General features: G+C 33.3%; 2 protein-coding genes across 2 annotated transcripts; one reads left to right on the top strand and one right to left on the bottom strand.

Moving 5' to 3' along the window:
- On the bottom strand, positions 1-11,754 carry LOC138321306 (sideroflexin-2-like). Its single transcript, XM_069264905.1, has 11 exons — positions 11,623-11,754; positions 8,227-8,403; positions 7,631-7,804; positions 6,526-6,621; positions 5,850-5,928; positions 5,077-5,162; positions 4,499-4,559; positions 3,500-3,566; positions 1,530-1,632; positions 600-647; positions 1-199 (listed from the first exon to the last, which is right to left on the bottom strand). Exons 2-11 carry the CDS (start codon positions 8,382-8,384, stop codon positions 88-90), a joined length of 984 nt encoding a protein of 327 aa, XP_069121006.1. The 5' UTR covers positions 8,385-8,403; positions 11,623-11,754; the 3' UTR covers positions 1-87.
- Positions 11,691-21,056, top strand: LOC138321307 (ADP-ribosylation factor-like protein 3). Its single transcript, XM_069264906.1, has 6 exons — positions 11,691-11,766; positions 12,453-12,608; positions 14,596-14,712; positions 15,549-15,599; positions 16,576-16,761; positions 17,820-21,056. Exons 1-6 carry the CDS (start codon positions 11,764-11,766, stop codon positions 17,871-17,873), a joined length of 567 nt encoding a protein of 188 aa, XP_069121007.1. The 5' UTR covers positions 11,691-11,763; the 3' UTR covers positions 17,874-21,056.
- Positions 21,057-22,448: the final 1,392 nt, after the last annotated feature.

The raw sequence follows: 22,448 nt of genomic DNA on the forward strand, positions 1-22,448 counted from the left end.
TTAGAAAATATTTCATAAAACATTAATTGCATGATTGATATGGATTGGTTTTGGCAAATTTGTATAACCACAATTTGTTGAACATTATCAAAGTCCTTTATTGAAGAAAACTTTCTCTGGGAGTTCACCACTTGTATCTGTTTTCATCTTTTCATAAGCAGATGGTTCAAACGTCTTCAGGCGTTGAGTTGTTACAGAACTATAACAAAAAATAGTGATATCATTATTACCATCCATCACTTAGAACACAAGTCTTTGACTCAAAGTGTCATCAACTTGAAATCAAGACTATTATTATTATCAAATACAGGGTAGCATATTCCCTAGCATGCCAAAGGCCTGTTATCTGAACTCGGCCATTATACTACTGTCAGGTTGTGTAATTCGAGGCCTAGATATCTCTTACTGCTCATAAGGATAATTAATTCCAGCTATTACAAAAAAGTTGTATATCATTTTAAGTACATGTAGAAATAATGTTTGGTTTAGAATTCAAACTCATGTGGTACTTACAGCAAGGCTTTATTACACCTGTAAACTGTCTATCACCAGTGTATTAACACCTCGCTTAGCTTACACAAGTGAGGCAATCTACTTACCACTTCTGGTTAAACAAAGCACAGCCTAGAGGGACACAGCCAATGTAACTAAAATGATATACAGAAAGATTGATCATTATATTTTTACCTTAAAATAAGTCATTTAAGCATGAAGAATTTTGAAAAAAAACCAACCAACCTTTTAATGAATAATAATCAAATACCTGGTATATGTATTGCATAATATACAACCTTACATATTGCAGAATTCCTCATATTATAAAAATTAGAAGATACCAATTCCCCACCCTCAATAATCCTTGGGTTACTATCACTGTCGTTACATCTATCCCCGGACTATGTCACAGCAAAACTAAAAGCTTTTCAGGAGAAAAAAACTGGCCAATCACAGGCCTACAGAGACTTCCTTTTAAGATTGCAGAGACAAACGTCCAACCTCAAAGTCAAACAAAGCAGAGTTATTCAATTCTTTTGATGTACATCAAAGGACCAAATAACCTGTGTTATCTGTTGGCACACACAGAGCCTTCAATTTTGCTATGACAAAGTCCAGGCCCCAGGATCACAAAACAGACTTAAGTATAAAACAATCTTAAATTACGACTTAGCCAATCACAAATGACGTTATAAAACATTACGTCATATCTGATTAGATAAGCTAAAACTTAAGTCTAAGACTGTTTCATGATCTTCGGGCCTGGATATGATAACGACCGAGAGTAGTAACCCCAGGAATATTGAGAATGCAAATTCCCTTGCCTCCAAATCAAAACTGTACAGGACAAGACAGGACTGGACAAAGTGGCCATCAGAGTAATAATATATGCATCAGAGTAATAATATATGCCAGCCCTAGCTGTATGTCATGTAAGTGGGGGTATAAAATAATCACAAGACAAAAATGTTCACAGTACATCTTCACTGCAAAATAGACTAAACACAGTACAATGTCATAATAAGAAAACTTACAAAATCCCAGCAAAAAAGACTTGCATTGGTGCATTAACAAAGCGGCCGTATCTTTTCATCCAAGAGTATTTTTCTAACTGCATCATAATTGGAGGTAACATGGCTGAAATCAATGAATAACATTATCATCAATAAGGTGCAAAAGTATTTCATGAGAAATATAAAGTCATATAAAGTTCCCCCAACCTAAACAGAGCCTAATTTGACAAGAGTGACCTCCCCTGAATGATGATGACCGGTAATTAAATTCTATTTTGCAGAAGAAAAAGTCACATCATTTAATGTCAATGTACATGTATTAGGCACAGCAACATTTATAATTGTATTTGCACCTCATACATTTGAAATATGATTCAATCTACATGTTGACAAAAATTCTTCTTTTATTTTCAAAATGCCAGCTGTGGTCATGAGGATCATCTCAGGATCATTCATTTAATATACATTTATATCAATGGAAACAATATCACTTATATCAGAAAAATACAACAAAAATAAAAGTGGACCTAAAATGGATCCCTGCTGAACTCCAAGAACAAGGTAGAAAATTTGAAACAGTCATATTTTTTTTTATTTTTTCCCCCCATAATTATGGTATTTTTCACTTTAAAAATTAAGAATCTGATTTAAACAACATATTGAAACGGATTCAAAGGCAAATAGGACCAGTAGGTATATATATATATATATAAGCAGTTAGATTTTGAACAATGAAAGGCTGTGGAAGCCATCTTGGATGCCGGTCAGAAAAAAATTAAACCGGTTGACACATCTGCAGGTCACCAGAAATAACCTCACAAAATTTCATGCTGATCCGACTTATAGTTTTCGAGAAAATGGTCAGATAAAGTCGCAGAGTATAAAAGAAGAAGAGGAAATGGAGCAAACACAACAAGTTCCCCACTCCGTACTGTAACCCAAATGAAAAAGCGAAATTTAGTAGGTGTGAAAGAAAGTTGATTTACAGTAAAACTCAATGTTAAATGAGACATACTACTGCAAAATTTCATAGTTTCATAATTCTAGCTGTATCTTGTGAATATAATTCTGTAAGACAAGCTGAAAATTGAAGGTTAGGCCAATAACAGTAAAGTTAGTTAAACTCTGAACGTCCAAAGGCTAGCCAGATGCTCTAATATTGGAGTTACCTGGTCCAGAATCACCTCATATAACTTAATTTTACAGAAGTAATGTAGGAAATACTGTATATAACAAGAGATCCCAGAGGGATCTTGGCGCCCACAAAAGAATGATCAACGTCTGACAATGGAAAAATGGATCTTTTCTCTGTTTTTCAAACTTTTACTACAAACTACATATAAAATTTGAGGAAGATCCTTTCATTACTTACTGAGATATATTGCAGTAACAAACTTCAATTATCAAAATCCAAGATGGCTACCTGTCGGCCATCTTGTTCATTGATTGGTCCCAAAATGCAATATGCACAACTTAGGTCCTAGGGGAACCTAAATATGAAATTTGAGACAGATCGCTTCTGTACTTTCTGAGAAATAGCAGTAACAAACTTCAATTGTCAAAATTCAAAATGGCGTCCTGTCGGCCTTCTTCTTCACCGATAGGTCCCAAAATGCAATATGCACAACTAGGGCTCTAGGGCAACCTACATATGAAATTTGAGAAAGAAGCCTTCAGCACTTTCTGAGAAATAGCAGTAACAAACTGTCTGGCAGCCATCTTGTTAACCAATCTTCCCAAAATGCAATATGCACAACTAGGACCCTAGGGGAACCTACATATCAAATTTGAGACAGATCACTTCAGTCCTTTCTGAGAAATAGCGGTAACAAGAAATGTTAACGGACGGACGGACTACGGACGAAAGGCGATTTGAATAACCCACCATCTGATGATGGTGGGCTAAAAATGTACATACAGTAGGTACTTACTCATACAAGGTGTAACTATGGCTAGTCATGATATAAACATGTAATACAGTGGGTACTTACTCATACAAGGTGTAACTATGGCTAGTCGCGATATAAACACCTGGAGAATTCCTTTAACAGCAGCATACTGTAAATAAACAACAAACATGAGCTGTGTGAGTACAGCAAAGCTCGCCTTTGGCATCCTTTAAAGACCTATAGAGCTTAAATATGCAAGTACATTTTTGTTCATTGGGCCTCTTAACATTCTCAAAATTCTTGTTTTTTATCCTTACAATATTTGTCCATACCAAAAAACTAAAAGTGCAAAAATCAAAATTCCAAACTGCAGAAATCCATATCAGTTATCAGAGCTTTTCACAACATGTACCTAAACCTTAATCTGGTCATTTTGGCTTATTTGGCCTCTTAAAATTCTTAAAATCCAGCACTTTATTTCTTAAAATGATTGTTTGTACCATCACAACATTTATAATTCTATATTCATTTAGAAAAAAAAAGTCATTTTTTTAACACTTGCACCAAAACCTCTTTACCTGGTCATTTCCAATACTGAAGCTGACACCAACGTCAAGGTGATTTTGAGAGGTGAGCTAAAAAAATTCCTCTCTCTTTGAGAGGTGAGCTAAAAAATCCTCTCTCTTTGAGAGGTGAGCTAAAAAAATCCTCTATTTGAGAGGTGAGCTAAAAATCCTTTATTTGAGAGGTGAGCTAAAAAATCCTCTACCAGGGTATTTGAGAGGTGAGCTAAAAATCCTCTATTTGAGAGGTGAGCTAAAAAATCCTCTATTTGAGAGGTGAGCTAAAAAATCCTCTATTTGAGAGGTGAGCTAAAAAATCTTCTCTCTTTGAGAGGTGAGCTAAAAAATCTTCTCTCTTTGAGAGGTGAGCTAAAAAATCTTCTCTCTTTGAGATCGGTTCATTTGTGCACATTTAGACGGGCAGTACATTAGTCCTATTCAGCTGGTATAGTTTATCAAATATATAGTAAAATCCATAGGATACAGAAACATTTATATCTTTTGTTGGCCACATGCTTCAATCTTTTCCTATTCTCACCTTTGATTTTCCAACTTCTCTATTATTTTCATCATAAACTGTTACCCCTTCCACAATCTCACTGAGAACAAGAAACAAAAGTCATTACACATTTATGACATATATTGGTAATACATTTGAATTTTTTGAAAATTACTACGGTATGACTGCAACATGTTCTAAAATGCAACATGGCACTAATCTGCTGCATTGCAACACATGCTATTATTCTGCTTTAAAACCTGCAGAATGATAACAGCATATATATATCTATGGAACAATATAATATTAGCATTTTCAGTACATGTTGCAAAGGGTGCACTTCAAGACAAGGAAGGACATTGATGGCACAGACATAATTAATATGTGAGATTAAATTTTTGCTTATTTCGCTGATGACTTGAGGTAATCCTGAATATTAATCACTGTCAAAATGTTTAAAACACATGTACAGTAGATCCAATAGGAGTTATAATCACAAAATAAAATTGTTCAGAAAAAGTTATGGACAAGAGAAAAATCATTTACTGCGTAAATACATTAAGTAGCCTGTAGGTTTACTGTACTGTATATTATATTGCCAAACAAATTACTCTTACTTCTGTCTCATCAGTGGAATGTTGACAGCATTGGCAGCAGCTACGGCAACAAAGGGAACAAACCTCTGTAGCATGGCAGATGCATTCTAGATAAACAAAACAAAGCTTTTTGTCAATAACTTAAAGACCTGTACACAATCTATATGCACGTATAAAATTTCATATTCTACCCAAGATGAAAATTTTTTTAAAGAGAATTTAGTAATTTTGTTGACGCCATGATGTCACGAGGCTGTATTGTATGGGTAACCTCAAGCGACATGTGAATATTGCATGAGACCAGCCAGTATTACACCAGAAGGATTCGCCCAAACGTGTAAAATATAATATCTCACAAAAATTTCCAAAAAATAAACGTTTTTCATTTTACGTCCTGTCACAAGTTAATGACACTATCAGAGGAATCACAAATATATACATGTGCTGATATTTTCTAAACAGTAATCATGATATTTTACCCCCGCGAAATTTAACAACTATACAATACAAATACATTCATGTCATGTACTGATCAGGCTGTATAACATGGCTACGGTGCAAAAACAACTTTAATAAGACCTTGGAATCACAATATGTTGTAGAACCTTCGGCATGCTTCAGGTTTTACTATATCTTGTGACCCTAATGTAGAACATCCCTATCTTTCATATTCACATATGAAAGAGTCTTATAATCTCCTATATATAGCAGTCAGTTAACAGTCAGTGTTTAGACCAAAGTTTTGACTGACGACAGCATTACTGAGTAATGATGTACATATAGATCAAACTTACTTTGGCAAGAAAAGCTTTCAGACCAAGAGCTGTCACCAGTGCACTTGTAGTGGCTGTCACATAGGCAAACAGGATTTTTCTAAAATAGAGAAAATTTCATTTTAGTTGTACATGATTACTGAAACATGTTTCTCTGTGTTCAAATCAATCAATGGGGACAGAGGAAAGACTGTACCTTAGAGGAAAGATCTTTATAGATCTTTAAAGTTCTTTATAAATACTGATCAGCCATATGTATACTGACCTCAAGATCAAACTCAAACATATTTCATCTAACTTTAGCTCAAAAGGAATTTCAAAATGAAAACAGATCAGATATCCTTTAATGAATTGCCTGTTGATGGACAGTGGTGTCTAAGTGGTTATGATATCCCAACATATTACTACAAGCCCTTCACATTAGGATCGCTAGTTCGAATCTCATGTGGGACAGTTGCCATGTACCGACTGCTAGTCCGTGGTTTTTCTCCGGGTACTCCGGTTTTCCTCCATCAACCAATCTGACACGTTCCTAAATGACCTTGGCTATTAAAACTAATCTAACCAAAAAAAAGTTTGTAGATGGACAACAGAATCGTATATGGATGGACAGACTGGTGATTAAAATAGCTCATCATCTTTATCTAAAAGATTAAAAATAGCTATGTAAATCATTTATAACACAGCCAAAACTCACTTTGTATCACTCGAAGAACCTGGTGCATTTGTATAGTTAACGACAGCGTTAAAAGATTGGTTAGTCCACTGCCAGAAAACAACAGCCGCAGGACTTCTGTTAAAATAAAAAGTTTTCTTCTGTAAATTAAAGCTCATACATAAAATTAGCAATAGCATTACAGACAAGAGGCCCAATGGGCCTTAACAGTCATCTGAGGGCCATAACAGAATAATATAGTCGAAATGAAGTATGCAGTAAGTCCAGTAAGCCATTAAATATTGTGGCCTATTTGATCCCTGTGACCTTGAATGATGGTCAAGGCCATTCATTTGAACAAACTCAGCCTTATCTCAGCATGTCACAGGCCCAGTGTCAGGTCTCTAAGGCTCTTAATAATTGACAAGAAGTTGTTTAAAGATCTTAGCTTATTTAGGTGTGACCATAAATGAAGGTCAAATTTGAACAAAATTGGTCGACCTTCATCCAAGCATGCTACAGACCCAATAGCAGATCTCTAGGCCCCTTAGTTATTCACTAATTGACAAGATGTCATTTAAAAATTGCAGCCAAGTTAACCTCTGTTCCTTGAATGAAGGTCAAGGTAATTGGTTTTAGCACATATGGTATATAGCACTTCATCCCAGTAGGCTACAGGCAAAATATCAGTACCCTGAGCCTTTCAGATAAGGAGAAGAAGTTGTTTGAATGAAAAGTTTACACATGGCACACAACAACGGACAGAACATGAGGATTAATAAAGGGAGGTAAGCAGCAACATTGAGGAGAAACTGTTATAGCTAGGAGCCAAAATATATTACCGTAGTTAGATAGAATCTACTCTGGTGCTACTGTGATTAGGATTTAAATTTGAAATGTAATTGTTGAATAATCGAAAGCAATTGACTTTTTCTTTTCTTTTCATATACAGGTCATGAGGTGCCATGAAACTGGATATACGATACCTTTTCTAAAATTATTTTTCCTAGCTCTCTATTACATTACAACTACAGTAAACCAATGGAAAGTAAAACAGTGACAGAATACCAAGTGACAGAGTGTAAAGTGATATCCATTTAACAGCTAGACACTAGAGGTATACAGTCGGTGTCGTCTAACAGCTTACCTATAAAATGTCACCATACATCCACATAGTACCATGCCTCCCGGGACCTGGAATGACATCCTGCCAATAACATTCTGGAGTACACCTGAATCTGGGTGGAAAGCTGATAGTGTTGCTTGTTGGGCACGTCGATAGTCTGCCACCGTCACACCTTGGGGCAAGCTGCGGTTTTTACTGAAATCATAGTGGTCAAACGAACAGAAGAAACCATTCAGATGTGACTAATTTCCCTTTGAATCGAGCTCATACACATTCCTAGACTATAAGCTAAAACCTCTACAATTAAATTTGTTTGCTTTTGTCTTTACTTTTATATAATAAAGACATTAATTTAAAAAATACTGTTTATAAGAAAGTTATCATTGAATCTTAAGTTCACAAGTTGTGGCAATTATTTGACCCCACCTCTAAGCCAGAGTAAAATCAAGCTAACCAGATATATATGACATGACCATTAAAGTGTTAAAACAATATAAATTTTTTTAAATGATTGAGTAACTAATATTTATCTTTAAATTACTTTCCAGGTTCCTTTTATATGCTGTAACACAATCACTAAATATCTTTTTATATTGCAGTATGTGTACTATAAATACCTGTAAAATTCAATTTGATCCTTATACTGGTACAGAGTTTGTGTCGGGATTAATGTCAGGCGAGGATCAGTTATCCAGGCAAAGTACCGAAGCCTTCCTTGAAATTTTGATAAATCCCAAATTGGGTCATTCAAGTTAACTTCAGATCCAAGTTTCATCTTTCAGCACAACATTTACCTAGGTGAACGGAAAACATACACTTATTAACAAGGCATTCCTTTGTCTTAAAACGTTTTTAATATAACCTAGAAATTTAAAGAGGAAATTATTAAGCCGTTATGTATTTTTCTAGATCGTATTTCATATACCGGTATGTATAATATGGTAGTGATTCTATTACAAATAGGTATTTTAACATCTGAAATTAACTAATTTTGTAATTTTAACATTATCCTTAGTCCAAACAAAGGAATTTCACTTTAATATGAAAATAATTTTTAATTACTGTCATACTTTTAATTTTTTTTATCAATAATCATGCTATTTAGACGGAATAAATTGAAAAAAAAATTTAAATGACAGTATCGTTTTTGAAGGTTATGATAAAGATAAAACAATGAAGTAATAGATGTCTGCCCTTAAAACTTTAGAATCCACTAGTCCTTTGGCTTGTATGCAATAAATTAGTAATCAAGTATAATATGATATGGTGGTGGTAGAAATAAGATATTTTTGATAAAGATCATGTTCTGATTATCCAATCAATATACATTTAAATTAATGTTGTAAATGACAGCAGCTGAATATCATATTCATATGTCTCCAGATTCAAGTGTAATGGTTCACCAGATGACAAATATTGTGGCAATTAAATACCCAGAAACATATATTCAGAAAGATTGGCAACTCTGCCATTTTTATAATTGGCAGATTTACCCCAGCCTGTATCTGGCTAAGTTTTTTCTCTCTATACTCATAAAGACTTAGATTCAGGAGGATAACTTTGATATGTTATAAATGTTAAGTAATTTTCAGATGGTTTTAATTGGGTAAGAATTTTCAAGAGAAAAAAAAAACTATTTCAACTTTCATTATTTAATAAGAGACAAGAATTCCACAGAAATGGACGTGTCGCCTGCACAGCATCACAAAAAATAGTTATTTACAGTTGGAAAATTGTTAATAATTAGGTGAAGTTATAAAGTCCAAGAACTCTTTGAAATATTGATGGGTTTTGACCAGTATCGAACGCATCTAAGATCTCATTGATATAGGGCAATATACCAAATTTGGTTGAAATTGGACAATAAATACTAAAGTTATTGAGCGGAAACCATGGATTTATCTGTTTTGACAATTTTAAAGTCCCGTAACTCTTGGAAATATTGACTGATTTTGACCATTATCAAACTAAACTGAGATCTCATTGATATAAAGAAATATACCAAATTTGATTGAAATCCGACAATATATACTTAATGGAAACTGTTTCCCAGACAATGACACTGCCGACACCAACGCCGACTTAGTGATACCTAAGTGTCGCCTTGTGTTGCAGGCGACACAAAAATGTACTTCCAGTTTTGAATGTATGCATGATTTTCAAAAAAAGAAAAAAAAAAATAAGAAAAAAAAGTAAAATTGCCCATTTTCACATTTCTAAATAAGGTCTATAATATAATGTTTAAACTTTGTATTCATGTAAAAATAATATGTTTAAACTAAGACACTTAAAAGTATAAGTTAAAACCAAGGAAGTCATTTATGCATCCCTATTTATGTCAGTATGTATATATGTCTGTGACAGACTTTAATACATTAATACAGACATTGGGTATATCCAAAACAACATATACATATATATCTACATACATATAATAATGATATGAAGTGTACATTCTAAATTTACTGGTCAAAAATACAAATAATAATTAATTAATCTGTATATGATAAAGATATTCTATTTATGTGTATCTGTAAATTTATATTAAAACAGATCTATGATTCAAATGTCTCTCGAAAATTATATATGACACTCCACATGATTTAAATGTTAATTGATTTCAATATAGATCTGATGTTTTAATATATATATCACTCAAAATGACAATACAATGAATAAATCAAAATTAAATACTGTAGATGTCAATCAAAATATATATCAAATATTATGATGTAACATTATATGTGTAGAACTATATGTTTAACAAAGATTAATTAGGTATCTGGCTTATATATCACTAAAATGACAACATGCAAATTAGACTTATCAACATTTATTTTTAAAGCTTATAGGCCTAAGATTGTTCATATTATGAAGATAAATCAATCTAAAGTAATCAACAACAGAGAATTCAATTACATTTTTGGAATATTGATTAATAACTAAACTACCACTCCTTGATATAAATTACACTAAACTTGATAATGTATGAAATTAAAATCAGACAAACTTGATAGAATAAGACTGAAAAGCAACTGCTATTTACTATAGGTGAGACAAGGCACATGTACATTATTGTACATCAATACCTGAAGGTAAACATTACAGGTACAGTATCTGACACAGGTGTCCAATGTCACTGTCCATTAACTGGATTTAATGGTCATATCTGGCTGGACGTAGTGTGCTACTAGTTTTCCTGGCTGCAGTTTAAATGTCGCCCACTCCTAGGCTGTTTTCAATTATACAGTTTGACTGGTTGGACCTAGTTGTTTGTTTATGAATTAAAGATGAATTTGGTGATTTCTATAATGCTTTCAGACGAGCTTTAACAAAGTCCTCACAGGCCTGTATAAAAACTGCAGGTCCATCAGGATTTATACTTAAATTAATGACTTTATCAAACGGTTGAAACAGTTGTTCCAAAATATATCCAAAATCAACGAAAACGGTCCTACAGTGCATTAGGGTTAGGTTAGGCCCTAATCCTAATCACAGGCGTCTGCTTTGATAAAAATATAATAACCTACCCCTACTATATGTTCATATCTATAGTAGGGGTAGGATATTTTATTTTTCCAAAACCAGATGCAGACGTCTGTGGCCTAATGCACAATGAGTGTCTAGCTGTGTAACTAAGGGGTTAGCTTACACTCAACTGTATCAAGCCAAGTGGATGTATAACGCTTCAGATAGGAAATCTAGCATAAATATATATATATACGCTCGACATAGCATACTATATTGTAATGAGATACACTCTATTGTTGCGATATCAAATATCCTGGAGCTAACAACTTATCATGACAGTGAAAGTTCATGTTAGCAGACGCACATTTCACATCACACTTTTCATCCTTTTTATTTTCTAAACTTCTTTATTCTCTTTTCATCATGAGTTGGAAAATACGACTGATAAAAATACAACTCGTATGAACACAAAATCTACAACTGACAGTTAGATATATTGACAAGGACATAATAAAGGACCGACGTTACGATAAACTACAAACCTGTCGCTCGAGCACCTGCAACACCAGATTCGGAGTTCTCCAGCTTCGGAGGTAAAAAGGTTATCCCACTTCCGCTTTCAAAATGAGGCAATGACGTCACGCGTAGTTACATAGCGAAGCCGTAGATCTTCATTCAAGAAAATGGTAAGATATTTGTTTGAAATATACCTTCTATGAATTATTGATTATATCTAACAGAAATCACAGCTGTGTATTCGATGATGAACGCTTGATGGCCATAACAAAACTTGAAATTCGAAAACCATTAATTCATAAAATTGTGTGTAAGCTAAGCTCAGTATTGGACATAAGGTTAACAGGTTCATAACTGATAGATCGACCATACTAGTTGTAAAATAGGACGATTTCTTCGTTCTATTATACAGGTTCAAACACAATCCTGCAAAAGTCTTGCATTGGATTCATTTTTGTGTAAAATTATTACCACTTTAAGTAATCGATAAATTATCCAAAAGAAGGACTTTTTAATGCGCATAAAGTTATTTTAATCATAGTTAATCTTGTTTGTGAAAGTGTGATGAGGATGGAGAAATCCCAATTTGTTTTTAACAGATTCTGTACTTCTTCAACATTCCATATACATTTAAAACTATAGAGTATAGCAAGCTTTATTAAATTTTGTCTCTGTCCAGTTGTCATTTTTACTCCGGTAATTAACAATTTGCAAACTGAATGCTTCAATGCTTGAATATAACAAGGAGCCATACAAATATAATAGTTGTTTCGAGGTACAAATGTATATGTTATTGATATTAGGCTATGAGATAATTACATAATAAAAAACAATAAATACCAAGTAATTTTTACAGGGCCTTTTAAGTCTGCTGAGAAAGCTTAAAAGTAACAAATCACAAGAACTAAGGATCCTACTACTTGGATTAGACAATGCTGGCAAAACAACATTACTGAAAAAATTGGCAAACGAGGGATCAGAAGCAGAACTAAAGAACATTGCTCCAACACAGGTATAGTATTCAGAAAGCTGGGAAAAGAAATATAGTATAATGATTAGTGCCAAGAGTACTGAAGATCAGTGTATAGTAAAGATTATTAAGTAGGATATTTTGTAAATTAGGTAAAACACTCAGTGACTACAGACTTTCTTTATATTGTGTATTATTTTATTAAATATTCCAAACGGTTGTGACTTCATGCTGCTAAATACACTCCCCTAGCATCCCAAAGTTCTGTTACACGTGCAATACATAAACTACAGAAAAACAAAAAAGGTTGTTATTACAGGCATCAGTATATATTATTTATGAGCTTATTTATCTTCTGTATCACACTAATTGCATTTTTGAGAATTTTCTTATAGATAAACAGTCAGCAAATAATATATGTAACAGTACTTTTGGAGGGCAGTGTATATTATGGTGGTGGCAGACTGAATGATTGTAATATCAACACAATATTTGGTGCTTCAGATAGTCACACGAAATAGCTGCACTTATTACTAAGTTGTTGGCTATTTTAAGCTAGACATTTTTTGGAACACAATGGTTATAAACCAGCAACACTTATGTAAGACCGGGCACCTGTGGCACCTAAAAAATTTGACGGGCTCCCTGATTTTGTGTTGCATATGGCCCCTGTGTATATAATTTTGCTGTAATAGATTATCATTTGTTTCATTTACTTGTTAAAAAAACCTTTTTTTTTAACAATATGTTCTTTGAGACAAAATAACCAGATTCATATTAGTTGGTATCCGGATTTTGAGCCCCAATAAATTTCCCAGGGCCCTCATTTTCTTTCTTTAGGGAGACCGGTGGTCTTCATTTCCAATAAAGTTAGTATCTATGCCTGGTTATGTTGAACTTTTGATTCAAACCAGTACTGGTGTGTGCAGTATACATTAATCATAAATCCATGTTGCAAAAATATATCGATAAACAATCAGTATGTCATTGATTAGCCCACCAACATCAGATGGTGGGCTATTCAAATCGCTTTTTGTCCGTGGTCCGTCCGTTAACAATTCTTGTTATTGCTATTTCTCGGAAAGTATTGGAGGGATCATTCTCAAATTCCATATGTAGGTTCCCCTTGGGCCCAAGTTGTGCATAGTACCTTTTTGGACTGATTGGTCAACAAGATGGCCGCCAGGCAGCCATCTTGGATTTTGATAGTAAAGTTTGTTATCACTATTTCTCAGAAAGTGCCAAAGGGATCATTCTCAAATTTCATATGCAGGTTCCTCTTGGGCCCTAGTTGTGCATATTGCATTTTGGGACTGATCTTTCAACAAGATGGCCGCCAGTCAGCCATCTTGGATTATGATAGTTAAAGTTTGTTATCGCTATTTTTCAGAAAGTACCGAAGGAATCGTTCTCAAATTTCATACATAGGTTCCCCTTTGGCCCTAGTTGTGCATATTGTATTTTGGGACTGATCGGTCAACACGATGGCCGCCAGGCTGCCATCTTGGATTTCATCGTTGAAGTTTGTTATCACTATTTCTCAGAAAGTACTGAAGGGAACATTCTCAAATTTCATATGTAGGTTCCCCTAGGACCCTAGTTGTATATATTTCATTTTGGGACCGATCGGTCAACAAGATGGCTGAGCGTCCGCCATCTTGGATTTTGATAGTTACCGCTATTTCTCAGAAATTACTGAAGGGATCTCTCTCAAATTCCATATGTAGGTTCCCCTTGGGCCCAAGTTGTGCATAGTACCTTTTTGGACTGATTGGTCAACAAGATGGCCAACCGCCTGCCATCTTGGATTTCATCGTTGAAGTTTGTTACCGCTATTTCTCAGAAAGTACTCAAGCGATCTGTGTCAAATTTTATATGTAGTATTTTTAAAAAGTTTGAAAAGCAGGGAAAAGATCCCTCTTTCCATTGTCAGACATAGATCATTGGTGGGCGCCAAGATCCCCCTGGTTTTATTCTTTTATTTCTGTTAATTAATATTATAAAGTTGTGCTTTGATCAATTGTTGCAGGGATTTAATATCAAATCAGTAGCTGCTGATGGCTTACATCTCAATGTATGGGACATAGGAGGACAGAGGAGAATAAGACCGTACTGGAGGAATTACTTTGAAAATACAGATGTTTTAGTAAGTTGTCTAGTATCATTTACAATACACAGTATATATTACGAAGAGCCTTACCAATGTTAAGGTATAACAAATTCATGAATGCATAGCAGAACTCATTTGTGTCAAACATTCTTAATTGGACACTGGATGAGATGAATGTTTTAATTTATTAGGTTCTGATTTGTCCTCATCTTTATAAATCTTAATGGATGATGTCAACATGGTGGTTGAATCAGGTACATGTGGTTAATGTTAGTGATGAACAATTGGATTAAAATGACAATAGATTAATAATTGGAGCATCATAATAAATTCTAGTAGCTTTTAATCAAACCTTGCATGTGTTATGGTCTGATTATCTCCTTCCATATAGTGATGGTCGATGAAGGCAAAACTAAGGTGTTGCTTTCGAGCCGATGGCACATGATCACCATTTTGTCGAAGTGAACCTCAACCAATTGAACTGAAACTTGGCCAAATTACTCTTTGCATTAGTTACAAAACAAAAAACATGGGCATTGATAAAAAAAATATTTTAAACTAGTAATGGTATGTTGGGGTTAAAAACATAGATTTTTGAGATTTTGCATTATATGTCCACTCTTAACAATATAATGTTGATTACATGCATCCAATTGAATTCAAACTTTGTTCAGGTGCTCTTGGTATCAGTCAAAACACATGGAGTGGGGAACCAAGGGAATTTTCTTAATTGTAGAATGTGTAAAGTTTCTGTAATTATCATATTATGTAGAAAAAATAAAGAAGACAGATCCATTTTTCATTGGACTGACATGTAAACATATGCACATTTATTTAAATTTATACTTCATTTTCTTTTCTTTTTTTTGTAGATATATGTTATTGATAGTACTGATACAAAACGCATGGAAGAAACAGGAATGGTAATTGGTTTTATTGCTACCGTATTCATCATAATTAGCACCCCTACCCCTATAAGCTCCCCTCTCCTTTTCTGAAGAAGAGTTGAAGTTGTATAAACGTCTCATCTCATGGATTTAACAATGTAATGCCTCTAACATTAGTATTGCATCCTATATATAAGTATTACATGAACTTGTGAGTCTTCTACATGTGAATCACAACATAATAATGCGTCTCGGAGGATAAAAGGCAAATGCATTTTTACTTTAAAATATTAATGTACCATGAGTAACTTTTTTTGTCCACAACTTACATTATGGTGCATTAATTAGCGCCCCCTTTTCTTACAAATATTTAATCACCCTGGGCAATAATTATGGCAAATCCTATATTAGTATTATATGTATATAAGATATGCTTTGATTCTCCACTAGTTTTCATTGGCTAATACATGGTCACATGTAGTTCGATATATAGCATATTTGCTCAGAAACACCAAGTCAATATTCCCTCATGAACTTCTTTGCCCAAACATTGAGTTCTTCAGGGTGGCATCCTGTGGCCATCATTTTTAGGTAATTAACATGTACATCAGATACAGTAATTCTTTTGACATTTACAAAAGAAAGTACATGTCTTATATGTTTCTGACCTTTCATTCTGTCCTTATGATATAATACATACTGCCCTGGTAGAATCTAAAATATAATGATTTTGAACTATGCTCGTGGTCACCCTCAACAAAGGTCCAAAATTGATATACATGTGTCATAAATTATACTTATAGCTGATTAATGAATTGGCATTAACACAAAGAAAAATGCCAGAAAAAAATACAAAAAAGACGTGTGAATGTTACGGGGTAACACATCTTTAATAAATACTTTTAGATACATGTACCAGAATTACTTACAGTGTATTACAGAAGAATGCTTGATCTGATATTTATAAATTGGCTGTCTCATTTTTACCTCTCATACTGCCATAATGTTTCAGGAATTACAGGAGTTGCTTGAAGAGGAGAAGTTGAATGGCGTTCCTTTGTTAGTATTTGCAAATAAACAAGATTTAGATCACTCATCACCTGCCGGTGATATTGCTATAAGTCTGCAGCTTCAGGATATACGTGATAGGAAGTGGAATATAGCAGCATGCTCTGCTAAAACTGGTGAAGGTATACAGGTAAGTACTGGAATTATAACACCTAATTATATACTGAAAACAAAAAGAAAGGTATCACTGTATAGAAGCATCAATATTTAAAATGTCTTCAAATTTAATTTGCTAATTTGAATGTATCTTTGTCGTAATCTGTTGGGGTAAACATCAATACACGATAGGTCTGCAGATTTATTGCCCTTAATGTGATACGAGGGTCATATTAAAAAATAGCACACATCATTTTGAAAAGCAATTATCAAAATGTTTGGTATAGATCTACAGATTTGTGTACCCCCCGAATGGCGCCAATGTTAAATGTATCAGCTTTCCTATAGGATATAGCCAATTTCTGTAATGATCAACATCACAAACCATTTTCTTGTTGAAAGAACCATGTGGATTTAAAGTACGTTTTCATACCCTTTAATAGTGATGGACACAGCTTTAGTTGTTTATCGCACTATCGAAATCTGCATGGTAATATTGTATCCTGTCATACATGCGCTTTGATTCATTCAACAATTAGTTCTGAGGCTACCAATGATCAAGGTATTGTCTTGGATGAGATTTTAGGGTATTTGATTTGCATCTTCCTTAACTGAAATTTTGTATAAGCCAAGGATCAGGAACCCATTGGGCAGAAGGCCTTGATATGGGGCATAATTAGGAAAACAATTAATTTACAAATTACAAAATTAACACAGCTGTCTTTGATGACACCTACATGTATATAAAGCATTGTTGGTTATGAGAAGATGAACACTATAATTGTCATATACCAGTATATATTTGTAATATGGATTGGCTTAACTTACCCGCGAATAGACAGGATGCATTATTAATTGAATTCGTGGAATATAGAAGATTTTTTTTCACCATCTGACCTTTCAATCGAACATATTTCAATGAGCCCAGAATAACCTAATGCTTTTGAAAAAAGTAACATTTATTCAACTGAATCTCCCTAGAAAACATTTTGTTTGTCACTAACGTGTATAATATGACCCTTTTTTTTCCATCTAAAAAAAAAATAATAATAATAAGACCCCAAATCACCACTGTTTTCATTCCTTTTACAGGAAGGAATTGCATGGATCCAAAAAAATCTCAAAGAATCAGGCAGAAAGAAGTAACAGAATACATATGGGAAACATTGTTGGTCCTAACATTGTTGGGAAATGTGCACGCTATTATAAAAAAAACATGTAAATGGAGCCAGTGAGCAGGTTTGGCACACATAATAACTGTTCTTGAATACAAGTACACATTATTCTTATAGTGTCAGAATCAGCAACTCATATATTCTGACCAGGAAAGTCTGAAGGAAGAGAATCTTGATTTGACAATATATGGTTTCATCAAGTATATTTATGTACCACAAATGCTTAAAAAGCAAGAAAACAACTCACCAGACTTCAACAGATTGTTGAAGTACTCTTTTCTCTCTTCTTCAGCATCGTGGTTGGGAGCACCAAGTGATGTATATAGCTATATGGTAAACTTGACTCTGATAGCACTGGAGCTTTCATGTTCATAACAGTGAAATATTTCTTCATTTTTCTTCATTAGTCTTTTCCTATGTATAAAATTTGAAAAATCAAAATGAACTTCAACAGTTTTTTGCAAATCCGAAATTGTATTTAAAAAAAAATTAAATTAAAGGAAGGATAATTTTGGACATACATAGGTATAAAGTCTGTATTTTGGATAATATCTCATGCCACTTTATTTCTTCTTTACATGGGAAAGAGTTATCTGCCCTTTTGGTTAGGTATTAATCATAACGTACATGTAATATTTTCAGAGAAAATGATGCAATTAATACCTTCCCGCAAGGGAGATAACTTTAATATGCAAAGAAAAAAGGAATGTATTTACAATTGCACCAAGAGGGTATATAAATAGCTTGTGAAAAGATATTTCTTCATGTTTTACCATAATTTTGTTTGTCCAATCACAATAACTGAATTGAAACTTGACCAAAAAAAAAAAAAGAAATGAGAATGTTGTGAAGGTTGCCGTCCAAATCAATCAACTAATTCAACTATTGTCAGTGTTTTATTAAGATGTGTAAATATCTAGCATAGAAATTGGTATTTGATTTATCATTATACAGAGACATATGTGAATTGAATCCCTTTTATCAAAACCCATCTAGGAGTCTTTCAAATGTAACACATCTTTAAATTTTCATTAGCTTACATGTAATTGTCATTATACTGTATATACATATACATGATCATGATGATCAGTTTTCTGATGTTTGCTATCTGAAGTTTTAGTTATTTTCTTTACTGGTGAGTAACTTGTAATTTTAAGAAATGACAAATTTGAATTTGGTACATGTGTTGATTTTGTCTGCGTGGATTTTGTACATCTCATACACGAGGTCATTGATAAAGAAAATGATATAAATCAAACTATTACAGATTGGCTTTATATTTCATAAATACTGTAGGACATGTATGTTTTAGCACACTGAAATATCTTAAACTTACATATTTTAATGTCTCATAAAATAATCTGAAAGTGAGCATGTGACCGAGTTGTATGAAATCAAATTATTGAATGATTTGATACACCATTCACACACTGTAGCTGTACATACTGTTCTAAGCTCCTAGATGATATCAGACAGCTGAACAAATTACATAGCCATGGCAATTGTATTTCTAATATTGTTAGGATAGTGTTACTAGAATCAGTACATTATTATCTGAGTGGTACATACAACTCAAATGGTCAACCGCGGAACATTCCCGTTTATATATTGAATTATCATTCAATTTAAAAAAAAAAGAATTATAATAAGTTACATTATACCTAAAACTCTTGGTATCAAACCGTATTTTCATTCACCTTGTAATCTTATTAACAATTGCGTTAGTTACATATGTCATATCATACGGACTTAATCATGAAATCTCCCCATTTGTATCTACACACTAAATCGTAAATTGTATGTATCCTTAGGACTTGATACTATTTAGTATCCGACTTTCCCCTATTTATTATGTAAATTAATCATTTCATGCTGCTATTTATGTATACATGTGTATGCATGAGCACAACGCCTTGTCTTGTTCTGTATTACATTGTAAATCTTCATTTTTCATCCATATACATATATATAACTCATTCATCCCTGAAATTTCACAATGCACTCTTCCTGTCTTAGCAGTAGAAGAATTCATTTGTGTCTACTAGGGTGATTGAGTTAAAGATGGAATCCATTCAGTGAAATTTAAAAGCTGCTTACAGCTTCATAGAATAATTTTTTCTAATGTGACCTATCCTCTGTTTTGATGTCCACACTAGAGAATGATGGCACTAGTGTACTAGTGTTAACAATCTCCGTAGTGTTGTGTCCTGATTCCTGTCTCTCATGCTTCTTCCATCTTAGCATATTACAGAGTTGCTTCCATTGTGGGTAGGTATTTATCGTGACGTCATTATGTTATGTGCAAAATTCACATCATTTTCTCTAAAAAGTATGACGTTAATACTTTATAATGCCTGCAAACACAAAATGTCACAATCAATACCTACTTGCAAGGGAAGATAACTCTGTAATATGCAAATATACAATATAGAGGCAGGGACATTTCTGTCTGTCAGACATTTCTAGTTTATATATTAATACATAAATAATTACAGTACAAATTGTCCATCCAAATTATACATTTTCTGTGCCTCAGTGAAAGGTTGTTGTAATGAGAAGGGAAGTATCCTTGTTCTGGTGTAGTAGAATGTCCGTCCAAATGTTTAAACATATCCCTATATCATGTATTTTTTTCTGAATTTTAATTATTGTTAATCTCCACTTTGTGTAAACCTATACAATGTATATATTGTATATTATATCTATGGCAATGGAATCGAAGTATCTTTGTTTAAGTCAATTAGAAATTTTACTGATGAAAATAACAACATTTTAACTGATAAAACATAATCTTGTATAATTATGTTTATGTAATTATATATAAGATAATGTGGAAATGAATTAAAGACTAAGATCTGCAAAAATGTTAATATGTATCACATGTAATTGTGCATATTCTTAAAAAGCATTACAAACTTAAAAAGTTGTTTTTTAGTAAGACTTTCATAACAGCAGAGAAAATATTTACTGGTCTATGTATGGCAGACTTGTTATTACTTGGTATATCAATCTTATATCAATTAACGGGGGGGGCGGTATATATGAATTGGTATACGTTTGTGTTATATTGATATCTTGATATAAGCTTTCAAAGATTTCTAACATTTACTATTAACATATCGTTTACGAAGAAAATAAAACAATTGCAAGTCTACACCTCTCTTGTTTTCTTATTATTCTGTCATGATGGTTGGCAGTTGTGGCAATGCATTCATTCCAAAACAGATAGTCATCTCGGATTTGAGATTCATCGTTTTTTCTATACTGAGCGATAAATATGAAGTTTGGCAGATTTGCCTAAATGAAGTAAATGTGCCAGTGCTGTTAAAATATAATCTTCAGTGATCAGCCTTCCACTGTTTACCAGTTCCTTTTGGTACTCGCTATATATGTACTACATATATATATGAAGTAGAATTATTCTAATTGATATTTTTACTTATTTTATATAATTAATTTCATTGGATCTACAAGATATAAATTGGTATTGATTTTACATTACTGGATACAAAACTGAATGGCCATACTATTTACATTTAATTGAGTTTGAAAGCTGATACTGAGAACAGGAGTTTGACGTTCTGTCAATAATATATAGTAAAAATATATAAAAAAAAATGCCCCTATATACTATATAGAAACATTCCTGGTGTTTTTATATAGTATATAGGGGCATTTTTTATATATTTTTACTATATCTTATTGACAGAACGTCAAACTCCTGTGTACTGAGCAAAAAAATCCGGTGAAAATATTCACTTTTAACCCATCTTAATCTATTCAAGTTGCTTTCGTTCATTTCACTCTGGTCAGTATTAATGGAGAACAAAGGGAAGTAACTCTAGTAAGCTGATATATGAGAATGTGAGAAACCAGACCAGCAGCAGCAGCCTTAAATATGTACATATCAAAACTCATTACTTCGTATTACAACTTAATGAAATTGAGGCATCCATCCATGTCTTGCTTTTCTTATGAAAGTTTGATTACTTTTCTAGTTTTCTAATGATTCTTTTTATTGGCCACCGTAACTGAAACTGTGAAATATATCTTGCAGTTTTCACAAAAATAAACATGTCAAAAACATGTCAAACATTGGCAGTCGCCGTACTCCGTACACATGTCAATGTCTGGAGATATTACACATGAATAGTTATCAGAACTATTTGAAAATATTATAATTTAGTTACTTTAAAATTGCCACAATAAGTTATAAGTGTGTTTGAGATCAAATAGCTGATACGTTGGCTTGCAATAATCATCACATTGTGAGTAAACTCACTACCTGTATGGCACCAGATTCAAGCTGATGGCTAATTATATATAACATATATATATATAACAGCACGGTTAAAATGACACTAACCTTGTAGCTTGTCAGTTTTGCTGTAATAATATTACAAACCACTTATTGAAAATCCTAATCATAGGACAGTTTAGGACTCATGTTATAAATCCCACATTGTTTTGACTTTTTGCAGCCAGAACATCATGGCGGTTCCCTACATAATGAGAATCGCTAGATCTATAAGGAGTTTCATATGCA

Source organism: Argopecten irradians, chromosome 4 (genome assembly GCF_041381155.1).
Source record: "Argopecten irradians isolate NY chromosome 4, Ai_NY, whole genome shotgun sequence".
NCBI lineage: Eukaryota > Metazoa > Mollusca > Bivalvia > Pectinida > Pectinidae > Argopecten > Argopecten irradians.

Coding starts and splice junctions, on each gene's coding strand:
- LOC138321306 (XM_069264905.1), bottom strand. CDS start 8,384: ATGAAACTTGGATCTGAAGTTAACTTGAATGACCCAATTTGGGATTTA. Junction 6,622..7,630: donor TGTATGGTGACATTTTATAG/GTAAGCTGTTAG, acceptor TTATTTTAACAG/AAGTCCTGCGGCTGTTGTTT. Junction 3,567..4,498: donor GAGAAGTTGGAAAATCAAAG/GTGAGAATAGGA, acceptor GTTTATTTACAG/TATGCTGCTGTTAAAGGAAT.
- LOC138321307 (XM_069264906.1), top strand. Junction 14,713..15,548: donor TTGAAAATACAGATGTTTTA/GTAAGTTGTCTA, acceptor TTTTTTTTGTAG/ATATATGTTATTGATAGTAC. Junction 15,600..16,575: donor GCATGGAAGAAACAGGAATG/GTAATTGGTTTT, acceptor ATAATGTTTCAG/GAATTACAGGAGTTGCTTGA.